General features: G+C 33.0%; 1 protein-coding gene across 2 annotated transcripts; it reads left to right on the plus strand.

Moving 5' to 3' along the window:
* Positions 1–462: 462 nt before the first annotated feature.
* LOC109044900 (nicotinate phosphoribosyltransferase-like) lies at positions 463–11474 on the plus strand. Of its 2 annotated transcripts, none has more exons than XM_042778164.1 (13): positions 463–896; positions 2607–2734; positions 2812–2894; positions 4077–4207; positions 4288–4403; positions 5392–5585; positions 5675–5812; positions 7190–7274; positions 7349–7429; positions 7513–7615; positions 8846–9003; positions 10931–11038; positions 11132–11474. In XM_042778164.1, exons 1-13 carry the CDS (start codon positions 647–649, stop codon positions 11216–11218), a joined length of 1662 nt encoding a protein of 553 aa, XP_042634098.1. In that variant the 5' UTR covers positions 463–646; the 3' UTR covers positions 11219–11474. The 2 variants fall into 2 exon arrangements, with proteins under 2 accessions (XP_042634098.1, XP_042634097.1); XM_042778163.1 differs by having other exon boundaries at positions 470–896; positions 5672–5812.
* Positions 11475–19358: the final 7884 nt, after the last annotated feature.

Below are 19358 nucleotides of genomic sequence, written 5' to 3' on the forward strand. Positions count from 1 at the left end.
AAAGAAAGACAGCTCAAATATAAGTTTTCATTTGCGTCACACGAGAGTTGGAAAATGTGTTATTATTTTGTTTTGATGGCTTTGCTATTATTATTATAAAACAGGGTTGCTGTCTTAAATTTTTAAGTACAATCAACATTTCAACTTAAATGACATTAAACTGGCTTTAAAAATTGAAAAGTTTAACCTTGTACGACTTATAAAGTAAAGTTGAAAATTGCTTATTTTGATGAGTTAATCTAATGTTAAAACATATATATCATATTTTTTTAAGTGTTTCCGACCCCCTGACGGTTCTTGAGGAAACTGCAGGAGGTCAGTCAGCCAAAAAACTAACATTTGGATGTTACAGTAACAAAAAATTTACATTAATTAATTATTAATTGATCTGGCAATGTACCAATTCCTGGCGTGCAGATAAAGCTTAATGATTTACAGTCTGGGTGAGCATGATGAGCATGGTCATAAACTAGTTTACAAACACCCAGCAGTGACTGAAGCACGCATGAGAGTAGTAGGGCGGAGACTGCATACTAGCACGAGTCATGTAACTGTGTAAAGGGTCACCCGGTTACACGTGAGCATGGTGGGACCAGGGAGATACTGAAGGAGACTTGACAGGGAACCTGATGAACTGAACTGGAAAATGGCGACATGTGACGGAAGTGAAGCGCGTGCGGCGCTCGAGCGCTCCGTGCTCCGCCGGGTTCCGCCGCTGCTCACGGATCTGTACCAGTTCACCATGGCGTACGCGTACTGGCGCGCGGGCAGACACAACGAGCCGGCCGTGTTCGAGCTGTTTTTCCGCGATAACCCGTTCGGCGGAGGCTTCTCGCTCTTTGCGGGGCTCAGCGACTGTTTGCTGTTCTTGCAGAACTTCGCTTTCTCAGATGACGGTGAGTGTGTGTGCACTGCGTACTTGTGACATAACTCTACTACGGATCCCAAACCTAGTATGCTGCACGAGCACACAGCACTTTTTGGTATGTGTCTTAAAACTTAGTGAGGCCCCTATATAGCATATTTTTTTGGTTTTGCTTTAAAAACTAGTATGCTGCCTAACTAGACGGCATTGAAACTAAGTGCCTACCTAAACAGCTTTTTTTGGAGCATGCAGCTCAATACTTAGAATGCTGCCTAGCTAGACACCATTTTTGAGCCCGAAACCTAGTGCCCAACAGATCTTTTGGGCATGCATCTCAAAATCTAGTATGCTGTCTTTATAGACGGCTTTTGACAGCTGTCTCAAAACCTTGTGATCCGATCAAGTAGACTTTTTGGGAATGCACCACTTAATCTAATCCAAGTGAGTTTGTGTAGGGACCCAAGTAGTTTTTTTTTTTTTGTCATGCATTTCAAAACTTAGTATGCAGCTTAACTGGACAACATTTTTTGGCAAATGCCTTAAAACAGCTTGTTAAGCAAGCATCTCAAAACCTAGTATGTTGCCTATCTAGACAGCATCTGTTGGATATATGCCTTAAAAACAAGTGAACATCCTACTCAAAAAGTTTTTTTTTTAATCTCAAAAACTAGTATGCTGTCTACCCTAGACAGCATATTTTTGCTTTAAAACCTAGTGAGCTGACTACCTAAGCAGCTTTTTTTTGGTCATGCATCTTAAAACTTAGTATGCTGTCTACATAGACCACTTTTGGCAACTGTTTCAAAACCTTTGAAACTGGCTGCATTGACTGAACTTTTGAGCATGCATCACTAAACCCAGTACAATGCAGAACAAGACAGCACTTGGTAGGCATGTGCCTTAAAACTAAGTAAACACCCTACCACCCTACCTAGTATGCTGCATAAATACTGTAGACAGCATTTGGTAGGCATATGTCTTAAAACCTACTGAGCTGACTACCTAAACAGCTTTTTTTCAGCATGCATCTAAAAACCTAGTACACTGTCTATGTAGACAGCATATTTAGGTATGTGTCAAAATGTTTTGATCTGAATATTTGGGCATGCAACACTAAATCTAGTACGCTACATTTTTTTAGGCCTATGCCTTCAAAACCAATGAGCAGCTTACCCAAACAGCTTTGTTGGCCATGCATCTTAACTCATAGTATGTTCTCTACATAGACTGCTTGTTTGGGTACTGACGGCATAGACAGAATTTTTGGCCATGCATCATTAAACCTAGTATACTTCCTAACTAGATAGCATTTTTGAACGCGTCTCAAAAGCATGTGAGCTCACTATTCAAGACAGTATTTGTTGGTTTTGCATCTCACAGAAGCTTAGAATAAGTTGCATTTCGTAGCATATTTGAGCTCCGCACACTTCTGTGATGCCTGAAGATGCTGTCTAGCTAGGCTCACTAGGTTTTAAGACACCGTTCTAGAAAGACTAGCGTATGCATACCTGCATAAGTTAATGATTTAATGATCAACACACCCACTAAGTGTGTGCCCTTGTTTCTTCACATGCATTTCTTAGTCTGATGTTGTTATCTGTCAGTAGTTGCGTTTTGCAACATGTTGCATGCATGCAAAGTCCACAGAAACAGTTTCTACTGCATTTCTGTCCCGTGCATTATAGATTCTGTCTGTTTGTGTCTGTGTTATTGAGAAAGCTCATCAGTATCTGTGTTTCAGATGTGGAGTATCTGCGCTCCGTTCTCCCGGCAGGCACAGACGCTGCGTTCTTCTCCTATCTGAAGGAGCTGGACTGTTCTGCGGTGTCTGTGTCGGCGGTACCTGAGGGGTCCGTGGTCTTCGCTCGAGTATGTGAGCGATTCAGAGGTCAGCTGTAATCTGATCTGCTGCGAGAGCTTGAGTGTTGACTGTAATTCATGTTCAGGTTCCTCTGCTGGAAGTGTGTGGACCGCTGGCCGTGGTTCAGCTGCTGGAGACCAGTTTGCTCTGCCTGGTCAACTACGCCAGGTGCATACAGCTTTCTGTTAATCACATTCATTCATTAGTTTCTTGAATGCAATGGTGCCTTTAAAAACCCAATTATATGACAGCATCCTTCTTTAAAATCACCTGGCAACATGAACACGGTTAAAATTAGCCTAGAAAAGCTACATTTTTGCAAAGGGAGAAGTTTAATGTTCAAAACAATGTTATTCGTCCAGGTCAGAGAGTCAAATTAAATAGAGTTCTTTTTTTTCTTATTTTATATGATTTTTTCTTATATTTATATGTGATTTTTCATATTTTTTTAGCAATAAAAATTATTTAAAATTTTTAAAAACTTATCTATTTTATAACTTTTCAAAATTTTATATATATATATATATATATATATATATATATATATATATATAATATATATAAATTAAATAATTTTAGTATATTTGAGATACTATTATAGTTCTTAAAGTATTTTGAATGTTATTTTTGTATTTTCCCTTTTGATTTCAGTTGAAGTTTTTGTAATTCTAAAAAAAATTTGTCAATGTTTTTTTTTTTTTTTTTATATAATTATATTTTTATAATTTTTATATATATATAATTAAAAACAAAAACTGAAATAAATTATTTTTAAAAAGTTTTTATATATATATATATATATATATATATATATATATATATATATATATATATATATACATTTTTGTAAAAAAAAAAAACATTTTTACAAACAAACAACTTTTTAAAAATAATTTATTTCAGTTTTTTTTTAAATTAATTTTATCAACTTAATTGAAAATGAGAAATGTTTTTTTTAATTGTTGTAGATTCGTTGTTTTTAATAGATTAACTATTATAACCTTGACCAGAATAAGAATTTTTGCTGTTATTATTATTGATATTATTCGTTATTACTTTTCTAATAATAACTTTGTTAACGAGGCTGAATTATTGAGCTTGATGATTCAGCTTCACTCAGTTCATGTAGAGAAAATTAGATCATTTATTTGCTTTCCGTCAGGATGTGAAAAGGGTCTGTTATCTGCATTAATTTTAATGTAGTTTTTACTTATTTTAGAAAATAACCAACTATTTTACAATGAATGTAAATTCGAAAGCTCTTCTGAAAGACTCTGACTCTGGGAAGTATAGTTTTTGTTGCAGCTGAATGAATGACGTCTGTACACTCATGAAGTCTCTCTCTCTCAGTCTGGTGTGTAGCAACGCTGCTCGTTTCCGTTTGGCTGCAGGTCCCAGACGCAGATTAATGGAGATGGGGCTCAGAAGAGCTCAGGGTCCTGACGGAGGCCTGACCGCCTCACGATACACATACATTGGTGGTGAGTGACCCACATCTACAACAATATCTAGAGCTATATGAGCGATTCTATTAGATTTACTACTGCTGTTTGTTTTTCAGGTTTTGATTTGACGAGTAACGCTCTCGCCGGCCGTCTGTTTGGCATTCCTGTGGCGGGAACCATGGCACACTCTTATGTCACTTCCTTTTCCTCTCTGGAGGAGGTGTGGCCACAGGTGGGTGTGCAGATTTTTTTATATTTGTTTATATATAAACTACCATTCTGATGTTTGGCGTCGGTAATTATTATTTTTTTTTAATGACTTTCAAATAAGTCCCTAACACATATACAAATCTTGATTCTTCCAAAAATCAAATATCTAAGAAATATCAAATAAAAAAATTATTCCAAACTTTTAGTCAAAAATTATTAACATATATATATAAAATATGTATCATATACTTATTTCAAAAACATTTTTCATGTATGCAATATTTTCATATATATATATATATACACACACACACACACTTTTATATATAACGTATTAGATTCTTATTTCAAAAACGTATATATTGCAATATTTCATATATGTGAAATATATCAGTATTTCAAGAAAAAATAGCTAGAAAAATTAGATTTGAATTATATATATATATATATATATATATATATATATATATATATTATATATATATATATATATATATATATATATATATATATATAATATACCAGACAAAGGATTATATAATTAAGATTTTTTTGTTTTTATAACTCTCTTCTGCTCACCAAGGCTGCATTTATTTGATCAAAAATCTTTTTTTTAAATATAATTACATTGTAAAACAGCTGTTTTCTATGTGAATATATAATAAAATGTAATTTATTTCTGTGATGCGCAGCTGTATTTTCAGCATCATTACTCCAGTCTTCAGTGTCACATGATCTTCAGAAATCATTCTAATATGCTGATTTGCTGCTCGAGACACATTTCTGATTATTATCAATGTTGAAAACAGTTAATATTTGTGTGGAAAATGTGATACATTTTATTTTTAAGGATTCTTTGATGAATAGAAAGTCCAAAAGAATAGCATTTATTTGAAATAGAAATCTTCTTTATAAGTCTTTATTGTAACTTTTGCTGAATTTAATGCATCCTTGCTGAATAAAAGTATTGATTTATTTTACTGATCTCAAGTGTTGATTTGTGATGACAGACTCTGGTGCCCTGCGGCGGCGGAGGCCCTATTGACTTCATCTGTCTGGTGAAGGGCTGGCTGGGTCGCGTCTGTCAGTTATTGGGGTCAAAGACGAGCCTGGTTCGGGAGGGAGAGCTGGCGGCCTTCCTGTCCTACGCCATCGCCTACCCACAGAACTTCCTGCCTGTGATTGACAGCTACAGCGTCAGCTGGTAGGACATTCTCAGACACACATCAACATTCAGTAGTGTTGTGTGTGGGGCTGTTTTTGACGCGTGTGTGTGTGTTTGTGCTTCAGCAGCGGTCTGCTGTGTTTCTGTGCCGTGGCTTTGGCTCTATGTGAGCTGCAGTATCAGCCGCTGGGGGTCCGGCTGGACAGCGGGGACCTCTGCAGGCAGTCGCTGGAAGTGCGGCGCGTCTTCAAAGAGTGTAACAAACAGTGAGACACTTCCTCAGACTCCCTCTAATAACACAACATTATTACACAGGCATTTGACTACTGCTCAGACTCGGGGGCGGTGTTATTTTAGGTATATTCATAGAATATTATAGCATTTATTAATATTTTGAATTGTGAAATATTTTGAATAGCCTTGTTCATATTTTCAGGTTGAGTTTAAGTGAAAAATGAAAGGAGGATATTATCCCGATTTGTGTGACTTAAAAAATAATAATAAATAAATATATATATATATATATATCTATATATATATATATATATATATATATATATATATATATATATATATATAAATAAATAAATAAATGTAATAATAGAACTTAAAATATAAAACATTAAAAAAATAGAAACAATTATAAAAAATAAAATAAAAATACACCAGAAAGTGTATTTTTGTTATTATTTATTTATTTTTAATTTATATATTTTCAGATTTGGGTTTAACTGTAAAGTGAAAGGAGCATATTATCCCGATTTGTGTGACTTAAAAAAATTAAAAAATAAAAATTTAATAATAAAACTTAAAATATAAAACATTGAAAAAATAGAAACAATTATAAAAAATTAAATAAAAATACACCAGAAAGTGTATTTTTGTTATTAATTATTTATCTTTAATGTATATATTTTCAGATTTGGGTTTAACTGTAAAGTGAAAGGAGGATATTATCCTGATTTGTGTGACTTAAAAAAAATAATAAAAAATAAATAAATAACTAAATAAATTAAAAAATAAAAATGTAATAATAGAACTTAAAATATAAAACGTTGAACAAATAGAAACAATTATAAAAAATAAAATAAAAATACACCAGAAAGTGTATTTTTGTTATTATTTATTTATTTTTAATGTATATATTTTCAGATTTGGGTTTAACTGTAAAGTGAAAGGAGGATATTATCCCGATTTGTGTGACTAAAAAAAAAAAAAAAAACTATTTTAATAATTGAACTTTAAATATACAACTTTTTAAAAACAGTAAACAATTATAAAAAATAAAATAATACACAGAAAATCTCTCTCTCTGAATATATATATATATATATATATATATATATTCAGATTTCTTTTTAATTCGGGTTTAAGTTAAAAAGGGAAAACAAGGATATTGCACTGATTTGTGTGGTATTAAATAAATAACTCAAAATAGAACTTTTTATTAAAAGTTATAAATATAAAAAGTTGAAACACTAAAATTAAAGTTAAATAAAGCTATAAACTAAAACATACTAGAAACCCATTTGACAATATTAGCCAAACCTATAATAATATATAGCACTGGTTTGAACCAGAAGTCTTCAAATTCAGCGCGCGATCGGTCAGATCTATTTTATTCTGTGTTTCTCTGTCTGCAGGTTCTCAGTTCCTCAGTTCGAGTCTCTGATCATCGTGGGCACAAACAGTATTTCTGAACAGAGTCTCGCTGAACTCAACAAGAAAGTAAGCGCTCTTCGCGTCACAGGTGAATTAAAGACAGCTATAAAGCCGTTCATGACGCTGTCTCTGTGTGTCAGGAGAACGAGATCGATGTTGTTGGAGTGGGGACTCATCTGGTCACATGCACGCGTCAGCCCTCTCTGGGGTGTGTATATAAGGTATATAAGGTTCCCCAGCATTAAAATTCACACAGAGTGCTTTATTAATGCATGCTGATGGTTGTATTACTCACTCACTGCAGCTGATAGAGGTCAGAGGTCGTCCCCGGATGAAGATGAGTGAAGATCCAGAGAAAAGCACACTGCCGGGACGCAAGTCTGTCTATAGACTTCTAGACACAGATGGTCCGTATTTATTACCTGTTTATAATCACCCTTTTAATTATATCTATTATATTTAAATATTTATTATATCTATTATAGTATATCTTTGGTAACACTTTACAATAAAGTCCCATTTGTTAACATTAGTTAACATAAACTAACAATGAAAAATACTTCTGAAGCTTTTATTAATCGTAGTTAATATCGATTCCAATATTTACAAATACATTTTTAAGATGACTAAGCTGACATGAACTAACAAGAGTTAACTAACGTTATTTTTAAAATGACTAGATACTGTAACAAGTGTGTTACTCATTGTTAGTTAATGCTAGTAAATATACAGTAGATAACAAATGTGTAAAGTGTTACCATTATTTCTGTCTCTTTTTGTAGTAGTAATAATTTGAGCTTTATAGGGAATGTTCACAATATTTTTTATGATAATGCTGGTGATGTAAAATTAAGCAACAATGTGAATATTGTGATGATTTTAATGTTTTTTAATATCTTAAAAAGACATTTCAGAGCAAATGTATAAATATTTGTGTCTGTATATGTGACCCTGGAGCACAAAACCAGTCAGAATTGAGATTTATGCATCATCTGAAAGCTGAATAAATAATCTTTCCATTGATGTATGGTTTGTTAGGAGGACAATATTTGTCTGAGATGCAACTATTTGAAAATCTGGAAACTGAGGGTGCAAAAAAATCTAAATATTGAGAAAATCATCTTTAAAGTTGTCCAAATGAAGTTCTTAGCAATGCATATTACTAATCAGAAATTAAGTTTCAATATATTTACAGTAGGAAATTTACAAAATATCTTCATGGAACATGATCTTTACTTAATATCCTAATGATTTTTGGCATGAAAGAAAAATCTATAATTTTGACCCTTACAGTGTATCTTTGTCTATTTCTACAAATATACCCCAGAGACTTATGACTGCTTTTGTGCTGCAGGGTCATATATATATTCTCATATGTATTATATTGATATATTCTCATATATAAAGAATTAAATTTCAGTCAGTCAAGTTTTGCAATGACATACAGAGAGAGAATATTGCAAAAAGGCTGAAAAATATCAATATTTCATGAAAAATGTGATTGATTAAAATATTGATGTTTTAAAATGTTTATTTAGATTTTTAAGTGGAAAAAATAGCTTAGTGCACCTTTGACAGGATCTGGGTTTGCCAGCACCATGAGCTGAATGTAGTTGGTATGAACGTCTGTTCGGCAGGCCGTCCGCAGATGGATCTGATCTGTCTGTCAGAAGAAGCGGCTCCTAAAGCGGGCGTCTCACTGACCTGCTTCCCTCTAGGACTGACCAAGACGCTTCAGACGGTCACACCGGCTCAAGTGACCAGTCTGCGCTTGGATGTCTTCACCTGTGGACAAGTAAACACTGCCGATATCAGTCTGTGCTGTCATTGAGGACAAGTGGATGATATTAATATTTTTGATCCGTTTTAAAGGAACAGTTCACCCTTAAATTAAAATGTGCTCACCTTCAGATCATCCAAGATTAGGATGAGTTTGTTTCTTCATCAGATTTGGAGAAATTGCATCACTTGCTCAATGCAAGTGAATGGGTGCCGTCAGAATGAGAGTCCAAACAGCTGATAAAAACATCACAATAATCCACAAGTAATCCACAGCACTCCAGTCCATCAGTGAACATCTGGAGAAGACAAAAGCTGAAACAAATCCAGCATTAAGATTTTTTTAACTTCAAACCATTGCTTCTGGCTAAAATATGAGTCTATGATCCATAATAACACTTCCTCCAGTGAAAAAGTCCATCTCTTGTTGTCTCTCATATCAAAATCCAGACACATATTTGTTTAGAGCTGTTTTGGCTCATAAACGGTGCTTGATCTACGACCACTGTTTCACTGGAGGAAGCGTTATTATGGATTAAAGACTCATATTTTAGCAGGAAACAATGGTTTGAAGTTTAAAAACATCTGAATGATTGTTTCTTTTGTCTTCTCCAGATGTTAACTGATGGACTGGAGTGCTGTGGATTATTGTGATGTTTTTATCAGCTGTTTGGACTCTCATTCTGACGGCACCCATTCACTTGCATTGAGCAAGTGAAGCAATTTCTCCAAATCTGACAAAGAAACAAACTCATCCTGATCTTGGATGACATGAGAGTGAGCACGTTTTCAACGAATGTACATGTTTGGGTGAACTAATCCTTTAATGGAGAAGAAATACGGTACATTTAAAAGTTTATGTTGAACTTTTAGGAGCCCATCAGGATGCAATGAGCTCAAATTGACCTACATACAGTACAGGTCAAAAGTTTGGAAACATTACTATTTTTAATGTTTTTGAAAGAAGTCTCTTCTGCTCATCAAGCCTGCATTTATTTGATCAAAAATACAGAAAAAACAGGTAATATTGTGAAATATTATTACAACTTAAAATAATAGTTTTCTATTTGAATATACTTTTAAAAAATAATTTATTTCTGTGATGCGCAGCTGAATTTTCAGCATCATTACTCCAGCCTTCAGTGTCACATGTAACATCCAGTCTATCACATGATCATTTAGAAATCATTCTAATATTCTGATTTATTATGAGTGTTGGAAACAGTTCTGCTGTCTAATATATTTGATGAAATAAAAAAGGTTTATAAAAAGAACTGCATTTATTCAAAATAAAAAAAAAAATTCTAATAATATATATTCTAATAATATATTTTCTTTACTATCACTTTTATCAATTTAACACATCCTTGCTGAATAAAAGTATTGATTTTATTTTTAAAAAAAGAAAGAAAAAAAAATACTGTTTATTTTTAAAACTGACCAGTAGTGTATATTGTTATTACAAAATATTTATATTTTAAAAACATAGCTTCTTTTTTTTTTTTTTTTTTTTTTTTTTACTTTTTTTCATCAAAGTATCCTAAAAAAGTATCACATGTTTCTGAAAAAAAAAAAAAATATTAAGCAGCAGAACTGTTTCCAACTTTGATAATGAATCATCATATTAGAATGATTTCTAAAGGATCATGTGATAATGATCCTAAAAATTCAGCTTTGCATCACAGAAATAAATGATAATTTAAAGTATAATAAATTTAAAAACAATTATTTTAAATTGTAATAATGTATCACAATATTACTGTTTTTATCTGTATTTTTGATCAAATAAATGCAGGCTTGATGAGCAGAAGAAACTTCTTTCAAAAACATTAAAAATAGTAATGTTTCCAAACTTTTGACCTGTACTGTATACTAACAACACAAAACTCCAGTGTTGCTTTCATGGCCTTTCCTAATTCAGATTTGTGTGACTGTGTGCACAGATCACATTCCCTCTTAAGAGTGCATCAGAGAGTCGTGAGCGTGCACAGATTTCTCTGCAAACGCTGCATCCGCACCATAAGAGACTACAAGAGCCGCACGATTACACCGTGAGTTCTCCACATCAGTAACTGGAATACATTCAGTACCTGAAAATGACATCTGCAGACTGAAAGTGTGTTGCTTAACATTGTCTCTTAAAGGTGGCTTTATCAGAGCAGCTGCACTCCCTCGTGTCTGATATCACAAAAGGAAACAGTAAAGGCAGCAACTTCCTGCTGTCGAACTAAAGCCAAGCTGAAACACAGAGCCCAGACCAAAGTCAGAAGCATTAAGTGGAAAAGGTGCCTTAAAATCCCTGGTTCCTAAGTCCTAATAACAGATTCAGCAATGCTGCTTGTTGTGGTCCAATAACATTAACAAGCTCTTATGAATATGGTATTGATTCCTCTTAAGATTTAACTAATAAAATAAGTGATGATGTGATGAAAATGATCATTTACTGTTAGTTTTACAACATAATAAAGTTTTTATGTACAAAAGTGATTCATGACTGGGTTTTGTCCTATAATCCTAACTGTGATGTGATCTACCTTGAAGTATTTTTTAATATTAAAAAAATTATTTTTAAAAAAAAAAAATATTGTAGTATTTTTTTTTTTTTGTTTGTTGAAATCTAGCACTCTTTGATATAAGCAAATTTAAAGTAAATAAATAGTACATTTTTATATCAAATATTTATATTTTTATATAAATCGAATAATAAAAAAACTAAAACCGACAAAAACACACAAATTATATATATATATATATATAATATATATATATATATATATATATATATATATATATATATATATATATATTTGTGTGTTTTTGTCGGTTTTAGTTTTTTTATTATTATTATTTCAGTTATAGTTTTAGGTATTTTAGTAAATCCAATTATTAATTAATAAAATAAAATCTAAAAATAAAATAAAAAGTGACAGGCTATGTTTGTTGTTCATATCAGTGTTATCTACATATGAATGTGATACTATTATAGTTATTACTATTATATCATTTTTTTTAATCCATTTTTATTTTTAAATTTGCTGTGTGTTTTTGTTGGTTTTATTAGAATTTTAAATACCTGTTTTATTTATTTATTTTATCAGTTATAGTTTTAGGTATTTTAGTAAATCCAATTGAACTGAAATAAAATAAAATGTAAAATAAAATAAAATAATTATTTTACTTAAAGTGACTGTTTTTTTTTTTTTGTTGTTTTTTTTTTTTGATTTAGAAAAATAAAAATCCTGTATCATATCGTAATGTGTGGATGCGGCTCTTTAAATGTTTTATATCGAGCTGTGATTGGCCACCGCACGTGTCACTCAGAAACAACGCGATTCCATTGGCTGAATCACAAGGACGCGTCGCGAGAGATCAGCTGTGGATGGTGCGCGTGCAGGCAACAAGTGGATTTAGTGATTGAGTAAATTTGATTCTTTAAAGATCACATTATGGAGATAAACAAATGTATTTAGACACGTATAGAGTATGGTATTTGTACCTTAGTAACTGCTTGCTATTTACATGGTATTGTTAAGTATTAAAAGAATAACATGGTAATACCAAATTTTTAGACGGACACCATGACTTGCAATGAAAATGTATTTAAGTAAAAATAAATAAATAAATAATAGTAACACTTTACAACAAGGTTTAATTTATTAATTTATTTAACATGAACAATATTTACACTGAATTTAATAATGTTAGCTAATTCCAACATTTAACATTTACTAACACATTTATAAAATTAAACGTATCTGTTAAGATTAGTTAATTGACTGTGAACTAACTTGAACATTTTTATTAACTAACATAATAATGGTTAATAAATGCTGTAAAATATGCTGGTAATTGTTATTTTATGTCAAAGTGTTACTAAGTAATAGCTATAATAATACTTTGTGTGTGTGTGTGTATATATTTGTATTTTATTTACATTATATATATTTTTTATTTATTTTGTGTATACACATAAAATTTTTATTGTTTTTGACTTATGCATGTATATTGTATTTATTTATTATATATGTGTGTGTGTATATATATATATACTTTATATATTTTATATGTTTGTGTATATACACATATACAATTTTTATTGTTTTTATTTTTGTATTTTGATTAATATTATACATGTACAGTATATTATGTTTATTCATTACACACACACACACACACACACACACACACTTTTTCATTAACTCATGAGTTTACATGAGTTCATTTAAAAAGTAGTAGTTAAGTGTTAAGGTATAGAGAACAGAACAGAAGTGCAATGGTTATATTCAAATGCTGAGAGAGGCAGTGAGATTAAATTAAAAATATGCACATTTCAGTCGATGACATGACCGGTGCGTGTGTTTTAAGGATGTGATCCTCTCGTCTCAACCAGCAGATCAACCGAGAGCTTCATCTGCGGACCGGAGCTGAAAACCTCTACAGGTATCAGTGTGTGCTGCTAATACTGAAGTCAGAAGCCAGAAAGAGTAATAACAATAATAATAACACACACTATGCCCAGCACCCTGTCTGACCCAGAACTAACAGGAAGTGAACTGAGTTTTGTGAACTCAAACCTTCGGCTTCTCAAAGAAGAACTTGAGGAGCTCAACAGCAGTATGAACGTCTACCAGACGGAGAGGTTGCTCACACATCTGCACCTGGCTCTCGTCATTCAAGCATTATTCACAGTTACCTGATAAGTTCACTGATAGGATATCTTGGCATTGAACTTGAAATACTTGCCTTCCAGCGAGTAGGTTTGAGAAGTTTGGTATCTCACTTTGATAATAACTGGGTAAACTTGCTTGAAGGACAGAAAATCCTCCAGTGAAAAAGTGTTCTGGTGTGAATCAGGAGAGAAATCTGCACAGATCAAGCACTGTTTAAACAGCTCCAAACAAATATGTGGCTGGATTTTGATGTGAGAGACAACAGGAGATGCACTTTTTCACTGGAGGAAGCGTTATTATGTATTTTAGCAGGAAGCAACAGTTTAAAAGTTAAAACCGTCTTAGGCCTGGTTTCACAGACAGGGCTTAGACTAAACCAGGATTAGGCCATAGGTCAATTAGGACATTTAAGTTAGTTTAAGTAATTTTTATAAACATGTCTTAGAAAAAAACATTACTGGTGTGCATTTTGAGACAAAGCAAGGGCACTGGCATATTTTAAGATCAATCAGTACAGATTTTTTCAGTTGAAACAGCACAGGCTTACATTTTAGTCTGGGACTAGGTTTAAGATTTATCTGTGGAACCGGGGGTATATGATGGATTTGTTTCTTCCAGACACGCACCTTTTGTGTTTTCAAGACATTAACTGATGGACTGGAGTGGTGTGGATTACTTGTGGATTGTGATGTTATCATCAGCTGTTTGGACTCTCATTCTGACGGCACCCATTCACTCGCAGTGAGCAAGTGATGCAATGTTACATTTCTTCAAATATGATGAAGAAACAAACTCATCTACAGCTTAGTTGCCCTGAGGGTGAGGAAATGTTAAGCAAATGTTCATTTTTGGGTGAACTGTTCCTTTAAGAATGTATTTTTGTACAAAAAATGATAATGGGTTTATTACGTCTGTTTTTTGCATGTGTATTTTATGATTGTTAGTGGTTGTCAGAAGCAGTTTGTTTCCCAGCATTCCCTCTGCACTCTGCCTTGTTGATTTAAAACCACATATCCTGTGCAGGCCTCTTTATCAAGACAAATAAATCAATTTTTTTATTTAAATGCACATGTAAAAATATCATTCTGATATCGTGCTCATTTATATCCATAATAGTGAACTCTAGTGAGAAGGTTAGATCATTTTAATAAATAGGCAATTATTTAAATACCTAGAATCTCAAATAAACTCTTTTATTAGATGGAAATCCTAAACACACCTTGTATATTCCTCACAAATACTCCGGATGCTGGATTTTCGGGATGAAATCATGCTAATTTTGTGTAATCCGAACAATGATGTTTAAAGAAAAGTGTGTTTGGGAGTCCATGACATTCAAATCTTGAATCAGAAGCTCTCAGGATGACATTTATAAGGAAGTATTCTAACAGCTGACTCTCGTCGCATTGGGGATTGCAGGAATGAATATGCAGTAAAGACTGATGAAATATGGGCTATTGCTGCCAAATGTGTTTGGATTCTACACTGAGTGGCTCCCCAGACACACGCCTGCTCTGGGAAATGAGACGGCTCAAATCTGGACAGTTTCAAATCTATTAGAACAGACGAGGCCAATTAAAGTAACACAGCAGGCAGATGATGTCTGAGAATGTTGTCCAAACAAAAGTGTGTTTTTAACCTGATGAATCTGTTGTAAGAATTAATTAGAGTATCTAAGCATCGGGGTCTGAGGCTGTAATCAGTGACTTCACCACAAGAGAGCAGCATTAGGATGCACTGAAAACATCAACATGCACACAGTTCTGTTCATGCAATGCACATCTCTACTTATGCATATGAATGTGCATGATTGAATAATTGCTTAAAGAAAGAATTTATCTGAAGAGTAATGTTAACTTAGTTTTTTTTTTTTTTTTTTTTAATTGGGGCAGAATCATTAACAATGCGTTACTTTATTATTTATTCATGGTCGTTTTCTGTTTTATAATTTTAAAAGTAATATTGACTGCTGTGATAGGTCGTTTTTATAGAAATATTAGGTTTATTTTAGATTATTCATGCATTATTCAAAAAAATAAATAGAATTTTTAAATAGAATAATATAAAACAACGTAATGCATGGAAATAGCAGTCATTTTATTGTATAAAAATGAGAAATTGCATATTATTTGTTATTGTTTAATGAAAATTACAAGATTTTTAAGTATTATTTAACTACTGTATATGTTATTTTCTTTTACATTATTCAAAAAACATTTGACCATTTTTTTTTTTTATTTTTTTTTTTTACAATTTTATTTACAACATCTTCAAATATATAAAACAAAAAGTTATAATGTATGAAAATATTAGTGCATTTGACTACAGAGACAAATTGATGCATAATTACGTAAAAAGAATATATAACTATTTGATTTTATATAAATTCATTTTAGGCACTTTTAAATCTTTTAAAACCATGCAAGTATAATTGAAAGTTATAACTTCATCTTTAAGATGTAGTGATATGTCACGCGCGTTCCTTCCATTAAACGTCGCGTTATTGCACTAATTCATCACGCGTTTGGGATCATGAACGCTTATGTTCCAGAGCTGCAGAAGCATCTGGCTTCCTTCAAAAGCGATGACTTTGAGTAAACAAGTGCACAATCGATCACTGCGGACCATTAAGGGGCCTAACCGGGCCAGCAGGAGCTCTGTGGGTGAATCTTCAGCTGGATCTCCGACTGCACTGTAATGCTTTGTTATGACCTTTCCGCGTCTCACTTTTGATTTAACCCCGTGTGTACTGAAGGAGAAGAGTAAGTGGCACGTCTGGATTCCCTTCCGCACAAAAGGCCAAAGACTTCAACCTGCGCTGCTCATGTAAACACAAGGCCTGACACTCGACCGATATCGGCCCTTGACATCATGAGCATCATTGGATACTACAGTTCCTGCTTTTCCCCCAAGTAAATGAGTTATGTTAATGATTACATTCTATTATTTATATAGTGGATATCATTTCTTTATGAATCACTAAAAAAAAAAAGAGTTAAGGCTGCGTTAAACCAATGATTTTTTTTTTTTTTTGATTCATTGGCCATATCAGTAAATAACTCGAAGCGCAGTAAACTCTCTCGTTAAAAATAAGGTGGATTAATACAGACTTTGTTTTTCTTTTGTTTTTTACTCAAAGGGATAGTCTGCGCTGATTGTCTGTAAAAAGTCTGTCTGTCTTGTGTAGAGCGGAATGGGAACCTGTGACCCTCTGCTCTCCAAAAAAACTATTTTTGTTCATTACAGGCATATTGTGGAGACGCCAAAATATATATATATGAATAAATGTAAATATAGGCTATAACCAATGATCTTTACTAGGGATCAGTGGCTGTAACACAAGTGAGGTAACCATAGAAACAGTAGAACATTCGAGTGCTTTCCGATACACTTTAACGATAAATAAAAATAACTATATTGTAGTTGTTTTTAATATTATATAAATATATATATATATATATATATATATTATATATATATATATATATATATATATATATATATATATATATATATATATATATATATATATATATATATATTAGTTTATTGGCTATAGGGCTGCCAAATGGAAATAGGTTTCGCGAGATGAAACTCAACAGATTGCTGATATCTAAAAATCACTAAATAGGCCTCATTCGTACACTGCTTATATGTGGTTCTTGGTTGAACTATTGATGTTTTATGTAATTGAATACCGATGGTTTTGATTGGTCTACAGCGGTGATATAGCTAATACGCATATCTACTAACAGCTACGAAACACCTGTTAACCAGCTCCTGTGTATTAAATCACTGCACCAACTAGGCTACCTTCCTTTAGATGTTAGGACTCGTGGAATGATGACACTCAATGAATTTGCAATTCATTTCTGTATTCGCATTAAACGACATCTCTTCTTTTCCTTTTTTTTTTTTTTTTTTTTTTTTAACTTATGCAATATAATTCGATTAAATGAAATGAGTTCGTGCTGTTAAGTTCAGTTGGAGTCAAACTAAAACGTCTATATTTGTATGCGCTGCTTCACTAATATGATTATAGCTAGTTATGGAAGGATTTTCATTCTGTCAAGGGTGCGTTTAAAAACGCAATTAATAATCCGTGACAAACGTTTCCCGAGGCTGTCAGAGCCCCGAAATGAACCGCAGTGAGCTGGCCAGATCGCCATTCAGCTCTCCGGACGGCGATTTCATCAACCAGAGGGAATTTGGAAAAACAAACCAATTCCACAAGGTCTCCAAACTTTCCCATGATCGGCATTTAACGATTATGATATTTTAATTTCCCAGTGTTTCCAGCATGACGGGCCCGTCACTGCTGACAGACAGATGCTCCTGATGGGGTCCAGAAATAAAGTCACTCCCAGAGGAACAGATGATGATGTTATCACTGCAAACAGGAAGACAGAGCAGTTCAAATCACTAAGTCATTAAGGCAAGTGTAATGTTTTATCTGACCACGACAGACATGCACGCAGTGTTGTTTTAATACTCTTCATTCATAAAAATACATGGAGTTCCTGCAGTGAGAACTGCGCATGATTCTGATGTTTTGCATCTTCTGTGAACAGATCGCTTTAATTACTACAGCAGATGACTGTGGGCTTTCAACGCAAATATATTTATCACAATACAGGCGTAGATATAGATAGGAATGCAGATATGGATATGGACAATAAAGATATCCGGAAACTCTGGGTTGAACCTGTTTTCTTCCGTAGACGAAACTTTCATCCTGGATATTTTAACTTGAGCATGATATTCCTTATTAATGTGTGTGTGTGTGTGTGTGTGTGTGTGTGTGTGTGTGTGTGTGTGTGTGTGTAGCTTATATAAACGCATCTTTCATTACAAATTTTAAGGTTGTCACTCACTAACTTTAATAACAATAACTACAATCTTCTATTTATTTAAACTTTTTTTTAAAGGAAGCAAATTAGTGTTTATGTGTTATATAATAAGAGATACGTTACATTCTGTAAATTATTTTGTATAATCTTTTCCTCAAATGATTAGAAATAAATTCAAGTATAATTAACTTTTCATAATAGAATTATTGAATAGGTTATATTGGAACACAAAGTAAATATATTTTGATAGGCCTATATATAATATTAAGAACGTAGAAATTGTAAGTCTGTGGCAAGCAGGAATTGAGAATCTTTAAATGCAATTTTACTAAGGCATGTCTGCTAATATTTTGTTTTTTAATAACATATAAATGTACAAATTCTATAAAATATTCAGCAGAATACATTGTCTTTAAACACCGAAAAAGATGCATGTTGTCAGAGAAGCACTGAATGTTTTAGAACAGTTGTTTCTGTTAAATTCTATGCATTAATAAATACAGTGAGATGGCAGTGGTTTTATGACTTGTTTTATGATCTCGCGCGTGAGTCTCGGGCCTTTCAGCGTTCGAATATTTCACCGGCACCTGAAATAACGTGCGCGGTCACCCGCGGCGCGTCTTCCGCATCCTCTTCCCTGGATTGTGTTGACTGCTTGATCGAGAGCAAAGCGCTACATTTCATCTCTAAATTTAAACCGGAATAGAGTCATTCGAAAACACCGTGATAGGAGGCAGTCAGGGTCACTGACCTTTCCGGTAATGAATCACGACTAATGAACGCCATCAGAGGAAGAGAGATTCTAAAAAACACCATGGGGAAAAATAATCTGCGCTCATTAATGACCATAA

The sequence above is a fragment of the Cyprinus carpio genome, chromosome A20 (genome assembly GCF_018340385.1).
Source record: "Cyprinus carpio isolate SPL01 chromosome A20, ASM1834038v1, whole genome shotgun sequence".
NCBI classification, from domain to species: Eukaryota; Metazoa; Chordata; class Actinopteri; order Cypriniformes; family Cyprinidae; genus Cyprinus; species Cyprinus carpio.

Coding starts and splice junctions, on each gene's coding strand:
- LOC109044900 (XM_042778163.1), top strand. CDS start 647: ATGGCGACATGTGACGGAAGTGAAGCGCGTGCGGCGCTCGAGCGCTCC. Junction 5,586..5,671: donor GACAGCTACAGCGTCAGCTG/GTAGGACATTCT, acceptor TTTGTGCTTCAG/CAGCGGTCTGCTGTGTTTCT. Junction 9,004..10,930: donor ATGTCTTCACCTGTGGACAA/GTAAACACTGCC, acceptor CTGTGTGCACAG/ATCACATTCCCTCTTAAGAG.